The sequence below is a fragment of the Mustela lutreola genome, chromosome 3, assembly GCF_030435805.1.
Source record: "Mustela lutreola isolate mMusLut2 chromosome 3, mMusLut2.pri, whole genome shotgun sequence".
Taxonomy (NCBI): domain Eukaryota; kingdom Metazoa; phylum Chordata; class Mammalia; order Carnivora; family Mustelidae; genus Mustela; species Mustela lutreola.
In genome coordinates, this window is record NC_081292.1 from 154,236,459 (window position 1) to 154,250,545 (window position 14,087).

The window sequence follows — 14,087 nt, forward strand, 5'->3', positions numbered from 1 at the left end:
GCTGTATCTAAATGCCTCCATAAATCGGTTGTGTTATAGCCAAAGGAATAATGTTTGTGAGTAGCATGGTGGTTCATGCCAATTTCCATAGAGATACTCATTACTTATAATAGGTCACCATTCCAAATTGAGAAGACTTTTTAAATACCATCCAGTTAGTTCCTCTGAATAACAAATTTTAAAGAGCTACCTGAAAAATACCTAACAAGTGTCAACCATTATTTATGTGTACTCCATAGATATAATTTATGTTTCTCCTCTTCACAGTAGACAAACACAAAACAGGACTCCAATTTTCTGTGTTTCTTTTCCACAGGACAGATAATTACATTTCTGGAGGGCCATAGAAACAATTTCATGGTTTTAATTTCATCTTTCTGTCTCTAATGGTGTGCCCAGCTCTCTAAAAGCAATTATCTTACATTGCTGATTCTAAATACAGTGATTTCACTGGAGAAAATATAGAAAAACACAATGTTCCTTTGAGTTCATCTGCCCAAATAAATGGATATTAACACTTTTTTCTTCTAAGTATATAGTGATATCTTCAGTTCTTAAAGCACATAGAATTTCTCTTTTGGATAAATTTGTCTTGATGAGAGACATCTATATCTTATACAGTTATTTTGAAGTAACCCCAACATATGGCACAGGGCATTGGACAGTGAAAATTTTCATCTACTTCATCTTCCTGTTAAAAATGCCTTTAGACACACAAGCAAATTCAGCGCATGGATCTTGTTTTGATTCTAATTTGAACAGCCCAACTATAAAAATACATTTCTTGGACAACTCTAGGAAGGATAATAGAGACTGGGTATTAGAATGATAGCTAGGAATTATGATTAATCTGATTAGGTAAAATAGTGGCATGATGACTTTGTTAGAAAATACCCATATTTTGGACTGAAAGGAAATGAAGAGTAGGTTTGCTTTGAAATAATTCAACCAAAGGAGAACAAAGGATAGTGAAGTAAATGTGGCAAAATCTTGATAATTGTTGAATCTGGCTGAGGAGTCTAGAGAAGTTTGTTATACAGCTTTCCTCTTCTTTTGTGTATGTATGAATTTTTCATAATTAAATAAGACCCTTTAAGAAAGTAAATTTGAACTTGCAATGAGATTATAACTTACCCATACATAACAAGGAAAATGTAACCTGATAGTTTCATTTGCTGACTTAGAACACGGTATTATAAGGCTAGAGTGCTGGGTCAGTTAACTTCAACCAATCTCCTGGCCATGGATGTTTTTAACTCTCACCAGCTCTCAAGAAAATGCTTGGCAATGGTCAAAAAGGGCAATCAGACAAAAAAATATAGTTAAGTTGGCACAAAGAACCATATGGCAGTAGTTGGTTGAACAATGCCAGCCCTGTGAAGTAGTTTGAGTAATCCCATTTTCAATGTAAGGAAACTGAGGCTCATAGAAGATAAGAGACTTCCCAAATGATTGGTCCATAGTGGAGCTGAAAACTGAACTGCAGCCTCTTCCAAGCACAGCCTTGACTCTCCTAGAAATAATAAGCAGGTGTTCTGCAAACAAGTATTTCGGCAATGATGTGATGTGTATCTAACCAGCACATTTTAATGTTCCCATACAAAGGCATGAATACTGACAAATGATTAATATCTTTAAAATAACATTTTAATTAACAGTTAATTTCCCTAAAACATGCATTGTTTTCCCTCAGGATGTAGAACATGACTGAAATTCAAATGCTGAATTTTTACTGTTTCTTCATCTAAAATGGAATTAAAAATAGGCATTAAACAGATAAAAATCATAAATGAAAAATATTATTCCCTTGTTAAATTGAGTTTTTTTGAATAACAAATATTTGATGTTCTTGACTACATAATAACTGGGTAATAATTATTCACTTGGATGCAAAAGAGGTTTAATTCAAATAATTCAATTCAAATTTCACTAATACATCCTATTAAAAATGTTATTCAGTACATCTATTTTTGGGGTCCTCAACTTGATTCCATTTTTAATTTAAAACCTGTTTCTTCCTGAAGAACTGAATTTGACTGGTCTTCAAACCCCAGGGGACCTCCAGGGTTGGTCGGGATCGTTGGGTCTCCTGACCCACAGGCCTCCATTGGACTCCAAAAGTGACAGAGCTCAGGACAAGAAAGAGCTTTGTTTCTTACCCCTTGAAACATTTCATCATATCTATAAAGAAAGCTTACCTTTTATTATACTTGTAAAAATAACCTCCCCATCCATATTCTTTATGAAAACACAAAGGGAAGATATTTAAATTCATCTTTGAGTAGACATTTTTTCTAGGATGACACATCATTAACCAGAGGCAAAAAATGTTCAGTCTGACATTTCTTGCAGTCATGGATTGATTTTTGTACTGTACTCAGAGAATCAGGTCTGTATTTGGCAGTTAGGCAATCATTAAGAGAGCTGTGGGTCATGACAGTGAGCTTTCTTATTACTACTTTTTTAAGCTCTAAAAATGTGCCATTGTGTTTATAGAATCTACAGCCTAAATTAGCACCCCCGGACTCCTGGGGAAATCAGCCTGGTCACCTCAGATCAGGGGGCACCCGAACCTTGTCTAAAGAGTGAAAGACTTCAGACCCATGGGAAAAGGAGACCCAAGCCTATATCTCAGCTGGAAATCCTCTGTAGAGACATTTTCACCCACAGGGCACTAGAGGAGACAGTATTAGACATTGCCATGCTTTTTCCTGCCAACAAAACCTGCTCTGAGCTTCTTCTCGTGAGTTCTGATCACCAGCTGAGGGCAGGAAACATGACTGCCTCCCAGCAATATGTACTTGCTCTTTCTCCACCTTTAAAGCCCTACCTTATACTCCTACTACAGCGGCGTCTGCTTCATCCATCGCCCCCAATTACCATGTCTGGGCCCTACAACTAGCTTTGCAAGAGATGCCCCTAAATATTGTAGACTTGAATAAAGTTGCTTCAAGATACAGAATGAAAACTGCACAATCAAAATTAATATTCAACTGAATGTCTACAAAATAACATCATGTATTCAGTCAATTACAACTTAAGTCAACTCCTTTATAGTGCATACTTAGTGTGGAATGTGATGCATTTTAATATGTTTGTTTGTTTTTTGTTTGAGAGAGAGAAGAGAGACAGCATGAGGAGAGGGGCAGGGTGAGGGGAGGGAGAGAATACCAAGCAGATTCCACACTGAGTACAGAACCACATGCAGGGCTCAATCTCACAACCCTGAGATCATGACCTGAGCTGCAACCAAGAGTTGGACCCTCAACTGACTGAGCCACCCAGGTGCCATGTCATGTCAAACATCATAATATGTTTGACATGATACGGGATAGGGCCCACAAGAGTTCCTGGTCTTATGACGAGCTAAGCTGGCCCTGCTCACACCCCATTTACTCTTCCAGAGTATTTTTTTTTCTCTTCCCTAAGTTTCCCCCTTCCTCCCAGACAATGCTCTACTTATCATCCCCAGCCTGCACTTATTTTTGCCATTTTTCCTCTTCAATTGAGTCCTTTATTTTTCCGTAACCAACTTAAACTTAATAGCTTGTAGTCTTTTTTTTTTTTTTTTTTTAAGATTTATCTATTTATTTATTTATTTGACAGACAGAGATCACAACCAGGCAGAGGCAGGCAGAGAGAGAGGAAGGGAAACAGGTCCTCCACCAAGCAGAGTCCAATGCAGGGCTCAATCCCAGGACCCTGGGACCACAACCCAAGCTGAAGGTAGAGGACTTTACCCACTAAGCCACCCAGGTGCCCTGTATAGCTTGTATTTTTAACCTTAATAGAATCCATACATGATTTTTGTTTCCAAATGAGACTCCACCAGCATTTAAGACCACATCACTCTCCAATTCCAAGTTCTTATAGCAGCAGGACTAAATAAGGACTAGAGCGTGCTCAGAATTATCTAGGTTGACTTCAGGAGTGGAAGAAGTATGGTGACTTGGCCTTCACTCATTATTCACCACTAAGGAACCTCTTTTCTGTTTACCCTCATTACTGAGATAGTATCTCTCCCTGAAGGCACAAGAACAAAGGTAACATGTTACTCAGTCAAAGGTCAGGCCACTGGCTCTGGACAACATAGAAGCAAATGCAAGAGTGATTCCTCCTCACAATAAAGACACTGAGGCAGATCCAAAGGTGACAAGTGGGGAGATGCCTGGGAATGTTTTTCAATTTTATTCAGTTCTTCCAAGAACTAAGAGAAATGTACTTGGAAAGCAAATACAATTGTGGTTTTTGAAGTCTATGTCTAGAACTTACTGCCATCTCTACAATTCATGGGTTAAAGTGACCAAATACAAGATTTAGTAATTTGGAAGGGGATTGGTGGTACCCAGAGTTCATACACAAGTAGAAATGGGCTTGGGAATGTTAAATGTAAAAGCTCCAGGGAGAGTATCTTTCTAACCCCCTCCAAAACTTAGAGAAGAGGAAATTCCAAATGCGAAGGAGAAGTATAAATCAGAACTAATAAGAAGAAGCAACATTTACTGAGCACTCGATATGTGCCAGGGTCTGTGCTAAAGTATGCTATTTCATGGATGAGGTTGGGCACTTTGGTAATGCCTCCTGTGGGTGAGGACACCACCACTCAGCATTGCTTAAGTGAGGTCATGTGGTGGCGCTGGGTTTGAACCCAGGCCGTCTGACATCCACCCCTGTGTGGTCAACCTTGGAAAGTGGGAGAGAAGAAACTGTACTTTACCCGGACATCTTGAGCCTGCCTGGAGCAATTTAACCAAAGGAGAGAAACTGGAGGATCAAGCTTGGCGGTTTGTTAAACACGACGGAGACTCAGGCCTGCTTGTCTTGGTGATGGCTCCTAGAAACACATCTACAACACAAGAAGCACAGCTGAATTGTCCAGAGATTGGCACAAATCCTCTGCACTGCCCCAAAGCCAAAGCCATCTTGCCCAAGCTATCTTGGGGCCTGCACATCTTCCTGAGCCCCAAGTTCCACACGCTAGTGCCTCGTGACTGTGTTTCACACACTGTTATTCTCTAGTAAGCTTATGCCACCAAATTCTTTTACCATCTAGAGCAGGCGTACACTGTCCTGGGGATCTTTCCTTGCTCCTCCAAGCAACTAGATATTTCTCCTGAATTTTAATCTCATTTTAGCAAGATTATCAGTGCCCTTGTGTGATACCTCCCACCAACAACACATCTCTTAAAGGCAGACACCGTGTCATTCACCCTTGTATGCTTCTACAAGTTCACTTCTCCCGTTTTTTACTTTTTTTTCAATTTATATTTCATTTTGGGGCCACCTATTGATTCATTCTATTTATTCAATAAATATTGAGTGTTTGCTGTTGGCTAGACACTTCTTTCAATTCTGGTAAAACCACAGTGAACCAAACAGCCAGTCTTAGTTTCTATCCATAAATTAGTGTGTTTTCAAATAGAGTAGGATTTTTACAATACATATAAGGCACTGGTCCTGCATATTAAAAATTTAAATGTAGAAGCATAAATTTTAAAATGCTAAGAGGCCTGGCTAGCTGAGTCGGTAGAGCATGAGACTCTTAAAATGCTAAGAGTATGATTGATCAAATTTATTCAAATGGCTTCCAAACTTGAGTCTGACTCTCTTCTTCTAGTTCATAATGGACAATGAAATTATTTAAATATATTAAAATCATGTAATAACATACTTTCATTTGAACTTCTTTTTTTTTTGTTTGTTTTTTGTTTTAGGGAACCAATCCATTATACAGAGGCTCCACCAGTACCTTTAAAAATGTAACTTATAAACACAGGGAAAAACAAAAGATGGACCTTTCCACAGATGGATAGAACTACTTCATGCATGAAAAAAGTCTGCTTCACTGATATGAAATGTTAATGCACTATTTAATTTTTCTTTTTTTTTGTTGCTTCAAAACGAGGTTGGTTTAAGATAATAATAGGTCATTTGGAGATCAGTCATTGTCTGTATGAAGGTTAGAGACTGTGTTGGCAGGTTCAAAATAATCAGGAAGAGAAATATCCTTAGCGAAGGGGTGACTTTGGGGATCATTGAGGAATACTAACACTGGTGCATTAATGTCTCAAAAAATCATCAAAATGACACAGGGGGGCCTTATTTGCATTTGAAAAATGTTTGAAATTAGAATCTCATTTGTTTCAGGAATATAGCTACCTGAAGTCTTTGTGTCAGCAAAGTCACCAAGTCCATATGCTCATATTAAATAATCGCACTTGTGAATTAATTCTAAACTTTTAGTAAGTATGCCCTTTCCTAAAGGTGGATTCTTCTAAAAATCTATGAAAAATGAGATGCTAACTTTTACTTCAATAGAGAGGATGCAATTCTTCTAATATCCCAAATGTAATAAGTGTTAATAATTTCTGTGGATTTGCATGTATCCAAAAGTCAGGTACACACACAAATAAATATTTTAGAAGAAGAAGTAATTTATAAGTTAGAAAGTAAAAAAAAAAAAATCAGTAAAAACAAAATAGTTTATTAATTAGATTATTTCTAATTACCTGAAGAATAAATTTCTACACTCAGTTTCCCTTCTGATCCTGAGTTTTCAAACCACTACTTGTCCCATATTTCTCAATCCATTTTTACTTAGTTTTATAGTCATCTATACCCTGGAGATGTCATATGAAAGTTTTAATTTCTTATTCAAATTTACTTTAAATGGTTAGATAATCAAAAGGAGCTCCAATAATGCAAAATGAACATGGAAGAGAATAACACTTTAAATGGCTTTAAAGAAAACACATCAAGAGTACAGTCTCTCATGACTAACAGGCTTTCTATCCATATTCGTTTCCATTTATACAACCTAACTTGCACATTTCAGCTGCACATGGTGACTATGCATCTTGTACTTACTTTAAAGTATGATTTTACTTGAAAACTCCATTTGGATAATTAGGGATCCATAGGTTGATTGAGGATATGGACTCCATAGAATATTATTTCCTATTAGTACTGCTTCACAGAGCACTGTCATCTTATTTGATAAGGAAGCTAAGCCTCAGAGAGTGAGTAGAAAAATTGGTCCAGAATCTAGATCTTCCAGCTCCAAGGTATTTCTTCTTTCCACAGTATGAGGCTAACTCTTTTTCCATGAAATGATGGAAATATTTGGTTAGTTAAGCAATAACTATCATTTGTTTGAAAATGTCCTGAGATGAAAATAGCATTCAAACTACTGGAGCAGAGGTGAGGTCTTGTATTTTGGTGCAGTGTTTATTATCTTTGAGTAAACTGACTGTGAAATCTTTTACTAAATGAATAGTTCATTATGAATGGAAGTTTCATTATGAATGGAAGTTTCAGATGTTCCACTGAATTGACAAAGATAATCTATGATGTTTCCTCAATTCTACCATATAGATCTGTACACATCTGATCACTTGGAGTCTTATTTCTTTTCTAGTTTCTGAATAACTCAGGTAAATCAGACACTTGAGGAATACACAGCTACACTAAAAGAATTACTAAGCAATCACCTTGGATACCTGAAGGGCAGATGTACCCGCCGTGTTCCTGACTGAAGCCCGGGGTCTGGGGAAAATCTACAGCAACAAAGATGTTGCAACAGTGATGATGCAACAATGGTATTCACCTCTACATGTGACATTTTTTTATTATTACTAGAATGGGATTCTAGAAAATATGAGTTTCTTTTGTGTGTATATTGGGGAAGGTAGAGAAGAATCTGCTATTTCTCTGAATACTGTTTTGACCCAAGGCTGGACCTTGAAAAGGCCAAAACATTAACAGTAGTACTTCTGTTCACTGAAGAGTTATATTACATGAAGATAAATGGTTTTTTTGTAAGTTGTTTTATTGTATTATGTGTTGACATAAATAAACATGGTAATTTAAACAATGAACCTTAGATGGATGATAATTCCTTTTATTTACTTGGTACAAAACCCTCTTCTTGGATTTCCAGATCCCTGTGTGACCTACTCTGACTACCTGCTTGTCTCATTCTGGGGCCAAGGGAAAGAATGGAAAGAGGCAGCTACCAAAGGCAGCAGACAGCAAGGAACTGGCTGCAGTTTGCTGCACAGTTACAATACCCACATCACGAGGTTTTTTGTTTTTGTTTTTTTTTTAAAGAGGCCTGGACATTATCCTACATTTTGTAAAATCAGTATTAGTGTTATGGGCCGAATTGTGGTCCCTATTCTAAAACTTGTATATGGAAGTCCTAAATCTCAGTACCTCAGAATATGATTGCCTTAGGAGAAAAGGTCTTTTAAAAGGCAATTAAGTTAAAATGAGGTCATTAGGTTGGGTCCTGGTCCAACATGATTGGTGTCTTTATAAGAAGAAGAGATTAGGACACAAATGTGCACAAAGGGACAACCATGTAATGACACAGGGAGAGTAAGGCCATCTACAAACCAAAGAGAAAGGCCTTGGAAGCAATAACCCTGCCAACACCTTAATCTGGGCCTTCTGGCCTCCAGAATTGTGAGAAAATGCATTTCTGTTGTGTGAGCCCTCCACTCTGTGATACTTTGCTATGGCAGCCCGAGCAAACCAATACGGGTACATAGTGCTACTTTTCTGGGCATCCATTTGGTAGATTCCATGGTGCCATGCTCCTTTTCTCAAAACTAAGCAGAGAGAATCCAGGGCTTACACAAGAAGCCAGCCTAGAAGAAGGCCTTTTCTTAGAAAATCTCTTTCCTTAAAAAAGGGTAGGGAACATCAAGTCAAGAGCACTCATACTCCAGGAGCGCCTGGGTGGCTCAGTGAGTTAAAGCCCACTTGGCTTTAACTTGGCTTTAAAGCCCCTTTGGCTCTGGTCATGATCCCAGGGTCCTGGGATTGAGCCCCACATTGTGGGGGGAGCTCTGCTCAGCAGGGAGCCTGCTTCTTCCCTCCCTCTCTTCCTGCCTCTCTGCCTACTTGTGATCTCTTGTCTATCAAATAAATAAATAAAATCATAAAAAAAAAGAGTACTTATACTCCAAAACAAAATCTGTGTTGTTGACAAAAGCTGGGGATATCTGGAAATCCAGAAACTGTTCCCATTTTGAATAGCCCTGAGAAAATTACTTTTCACCTTAGTTTTTCCATCTGCAACATGTTGGCCCTGCCTGTATCTTCCAGCATCTATACCATAGTAGATGCTCACTAAATTCATTCAGGCAGTATTATTGAGTGCTTATTATTATGGATACAGAAATGAACAAAATAAGCAGTTCCTGCACTTTTTGGTAGGGGAAAGTAGAGGACAGTAAACAAATGAATATCCAATATCGGTATGCACATCCCAGATCCACTTGTCCCCACCTATCCCCCAGGTTTAAGCTGATAGTCACCCCAGCACCAACTTATACAGTTCCCTTAATAGTAAAGCCCCATCTTTCCCCTAATTCCCCAAGTATTGGGGAACCACAGCAACTCCTGTGCCCAAGTCCAGAGTGCCTGCTGGATCTAGGTAATAAAACAGAAGTTTTAAAAGAAGAATGCAAGGTTAAGTCACTCTGAACATTAAGACACTGAGCCTAGGAAAGGAGAGGAAAGAAACAAAAAGTTTTCTTGGGTGGGCTTGGGGGAAAGCCAGGAAAGACTAGAAAATTTGGGAAGTGGGAAGAAAAAGTCTTTGGGGTAGCATTTATGTATGGGTGATGTTGAAAATAAGATATATGGGAATGGGGGTGATCAGCTGTTCATTTTGAAAATACTCATTTTTGTGAGCCTGCTGTTCCCCTGACTAAGGCAGCCTGTGGGGTTTCCCAGCAGAAGACCCAGCTCCAGGGGGGTTTTGGCTGAGAGTCCACATGTTTTAATCTGGTTCATGTCTCCCCTTTAAGACTCTTCAACACAGAACACATCATGCCCTGAAACACCCTGTGAAACCCCCCAAATGGCAAATGGCAACCCCCAAAGCAACCCAGGGTCTTCAGATTTGTTCTCTCCTTCACCTCTTTACACACAGTCCTGTAGGTACTTCCAGTACCAGAGAAAGCTCTCCTACCAATCACATTCTTTAACCATAGGAGAAAGCTGACCTATCAAAAGAGTAAATTTATTTAAATGTTAGTGACTCATAACAATTTTTGTCATCTTCGTTTCATGGAAATCTAAATGAGAAAAAAAAAAAAACAAAACTCCTTATTCAGAGGGAATGAAAAACAGGGATTGAATGAAATGTGATAAATAGAAATTTTCCCTTCTATTAAATTTTATTTTGTTGCAGCAGACTCAAGTCAGCACAACTGAGAAGCAAGGAACCTTAAGTTCAGGATTTCACAGTGGCTCTTTTAAAGGTCAGTTGGGCTTGGCTACTCTCGTAATAGATGAGCGAAGTTCTGGATGAGGCTCCTGCAGACAGGGGGTGGGGCAGCAGCCACCTAGGCCCACAGCTTGGGTCAAGGCATTAATTCCTTCGGTTCGTGGACCACCACAGGGTTAAATGCGTGTGTTAAATCTCCCTGTGCCTTGGAGATATCCAAGTGTGAATCAAAACTTCATCCTCTGTTCTCTCCCATTTGGCTGCACAACCAGCAAAGAGAGAGCAACAGGGGATGTATGCCAGGAGTTTTTGTCCTATAACCTGTCCCAGAGGTAGGCCCTGGGAGAGGCACTGGGCACGGGAGGGCACAGATTGGGCCCAAAGCTGCTCTTCCGTGTCATTAACAAATCTCATGGAGAGTCTAGTTCAGTTTGAAATTTCAGTCTGACCTTCACAATCTCTAGGTGTGTGTTTTATGAGGAAATTTACTGCTTAAATTGTTTTGTTTTTTCAGCTTAAAATGTATTTACATTCACAGTCCTTGCAAAACAGCTAATCCTGCTTCAGGTCAACATCTAAAGATGATACATCATGAAACTCTATTGTTTGTCAATAACTGGGGAGAAAGTCACTAGGTCAATTTTTTCATCCTGCGTAGGCTTTGCTATACCTACTGTATGTGTGTGTGCGTGCGTGCGCGCACGTGTGTGTGTCTTATTTTTAAAAACTACCTATTAAACAATTTTTATCTGTTTGTATATCTTGCTATATATAGATATATATACACCTATATGTATGAACATACATAAATGCAAACACACATATTTCTTATTTTAATAGGTAGATCTTCTTAGATTTATTTGAATCTATTACTTATTATTTATTTATATCTATTACTACTTAATAAATGTATCTATTGTTTCTTATTTTAACAGATGTGTCTTACTATCATTAAATAGCTTGCATTGTTAATAAAAATTGATAACACATACCGTTCCGAGTGCTTTATATATGCTAACTTATTCAGATGGTATGGTATTATTAGTACCTCCCATTTTACCTTATGGTATGGTATTATTAGTACCTCCCATCATTTAGATGAGGAAATTGAGGCACAGAGATCATAATAGTATAAACACTGCATTGGGATCATAAAAATTAAAATAAGTAGACTAGCTGTTATGTGTATTTTGCATAGTTTCAGTGTATTAAATGTCTATTTCACTGATTTCAAGAAATGTGTCAGATTTTAGACACTTTTTTACTAAGAAGATGGAATTGGAGAAGAAAAATAGAGAAGATTAAAATCTTTCTCAGCACACAAAGCTACTATTTAATATCCTACTCTTAGATTTAGGCAGTAACATGATGTGAATATATGTGTCTAACATCACCTGCTGAGAAGTTCACAGGGAAGAGCTAATAGTCTGATGACACCCCTGTCCTTAACCTGGTTCTATGTTGTGTCATTATTGCATATATTGCCCATATTTCCTAGGGTTCTTGTGAGAATTAAATGGAACAGCATATTAAAGAATTTGACATATTTGTTTAATAAATGTTATGTGAATGGTAGTTGTTTTTCATTAACTGAGTTCCTCCAATAATCTCCCTCTTAGAAAAAGAGCAGAGTATCCAAGCTTGGGGTTTAGATACGATTGGAAAACTATGACAAGTTTTAAGGAAAAACCATGAAGCACATGAAAAAGAAAAATATAGAAAGTTCTTTGATACCATGAGTTAAAGAACTCAGAATAAGGGCTAAATTATACACAAGAATGATGTTTCTGGGTAAATGTGGTAATGGCTTCTTAAACCAGCCCTTAAGAGAATTTTGTAGAGACTGAAGTCTGACCTGTAAGCTCTTGGGGCCAAGGCAATTCTATTGTGGTGCCCCCTTGGAAAGAGTGGGACACGGAAGAGAGGAGCTGCTTGTAAATGGTGCAAGGAAGATGGGCTCTACTGACCCAGAAGGCAGAGCATCATGCTGTCTAGTGGGAGTGAATGGCGGCATTGGAGGAGGTACTTGCCAGGGCTGCAGGTTGAGCAGAGACCTAGAGACAAGCAGTAGCCAGGAACATAGTGGATGATGGGAGACTCAGGTTGGACCTGAAGGCAGGTGCTCCGTCAGCTTACGCAGTGGAATGTGGAGCTGTGTTTTGGGGCTGGGTGTGATACCATGGAGAAGCAGCACTAAGAAGCTGCTTCTTAAGGAGCATGTAAGACACCCCCTGAGGATTTTTTGGATGCCAGAGGTGAGTTTAAATCTCAGAAGGGGTCGCTTAAGTCTTCCAGGTGCCATAGTGAAGAATACAGCCAACAAAATTCAGGTTTAAATGTTAAAAAGACCTGGGGAGGGGGGTGTGCTGCGTAGCTCAGTCGGTTAGGCATCTGACTCTTGATTTTGGCTCAAGTCATGATTTCACAGTTGTGAGATCAAGCCCTGTGATGGGCGTGGAGCCTGTTTAAGATTCTGTCTCTCCATTTCCCTCTATTCTCACCACCCTAAAAAAAAAATAAATGTTGGAAAGACTTATTCATATGTTATGGGTGCTGACACTTAGGTTTGGGACTAAGGATAGACATACTTGATATGCAAGTAGATGAAGGAAAAACCACTTAAAGCAACATTTCTCAAATTAACATTTGTGGCCCCTTAGAGGTCATTGTTCAGTTCTAAGAATAATTTCATAATAATGTATTTTAGTTTTTTCCCTAGCCCATCTTCCCAGAGGGACAACCCACAGAACAAACCACAGGCTTTTCTAAGAAATAGGAAGGCACTGGGAAAACCGGGGAAAGGAGTGGGAGAATAAGGTAGGTTGTGAGGACATAAAGGCAAAATCAAGAATACTAATGGAAATAATAAGGCCACAACTATTTATGACAAATAACAAACTCAAGTGACAAATACCAGATTTTGTTTTTTAAAAAAACTTGAACTAACAAGCCAAGACCAGTTCAGTTTGGGGCCTAGCCTTTTTTGAAAATAATTGCTCTTACTAACAAACAGGAATTTGCCTGAATAGAAAGTACAAGTCAAAACACAGAAAGATTTAGTAAAAAGACGCACAGGTTTTCTGCAGCTCACATAGATGAGTCATACAATCCCCTCAGGGCATACAATTAAAGACAAAGGACCAGGGAAAATCCAGGAGGCAGGGTATTTTATCACATTATGGGGAGTAGGAGAGTGTACAAAGTATGGCCATGCCGTCTGGGTGATCTGGGTTATGCGTGGCATAACTTTATAAGACACACAGAAAGGAAGTGTGCCATCCCCACAGCTGAAATTAAATCACTCTGGAAATGAAACTAGTAAAAATCCTTACACAGAGAGAATTAACCCCTTGTAAAAATAATCCAAGAGACTGTCTTGAAACAAATGATTCAGGAAGATTTGGATATCCACAAACAGAAAAAAACCAGATTAGGGCTGGAATGTGATTTCTGTAAAAAAAACGATGGAAGCTATTTTCTACTGTATGGTGTGAGGAAAGATAGTGCTAATGGAGAGCACTGATCTTCATGGAGCCTAGGAAAAGAAAGGTGAAGGAAAGTCCTGGTCATTGTTTTTCTCATACTGCCTAAAATGAATAGGAAGCTTTAGACACAGGCGTGTCCTCTCCTGGTGGGACAGCTGCTGGAGTGCAGAAATCACTAACCAAGCTTTTCAGTGAGAATGCCTAATGTAGCCTCTTGTCCTTCTAATATCTTTTCTATGAAATTGGGTTAAAACCTAATATCCCAAGGTTAGAATCATTTATAACATAAGAAGGTAGGTCTGAAGTGTTCTTCTCAACTAAAATACAGCTATTTTAGCCTAGGGACTTTAATAACATGTTTC

The 14,087-nt window shown here is 38.6% G+C and overlaps 1 protein-coding gene across 10 annotated transcripts in view; it reads left to right on the forward strand.

The window, feature by feature from the left end:
- The window catches only part of ITGB6 (integrin subunit beta 6), a 130,515-nt gene extending 118,700 nt beyond the window's left edge, over positions 1-11,815 (forward strand). For 3 of the 10 annotated variants that reach the window (XM_059167209.1, XM_059167206.1, XM_059167210.1), the window contains one exon: positions 5,715-7,877. In XM_059167209.1, coding sequence (XP_059023192.1) covers positions 5,715-5,813 — 99 coding nt within the window. In that variant the 3' untranslated portion in view covers positions 5,814-7,877. The other 7 variants (XR_009351931.1, XR_009351932.1, XR_009351930.1 and 4 more) reach the window with 7 other exon arrangements.
- Positions 11,816-14,087: the final 2,272 nt, after the last annotated feature.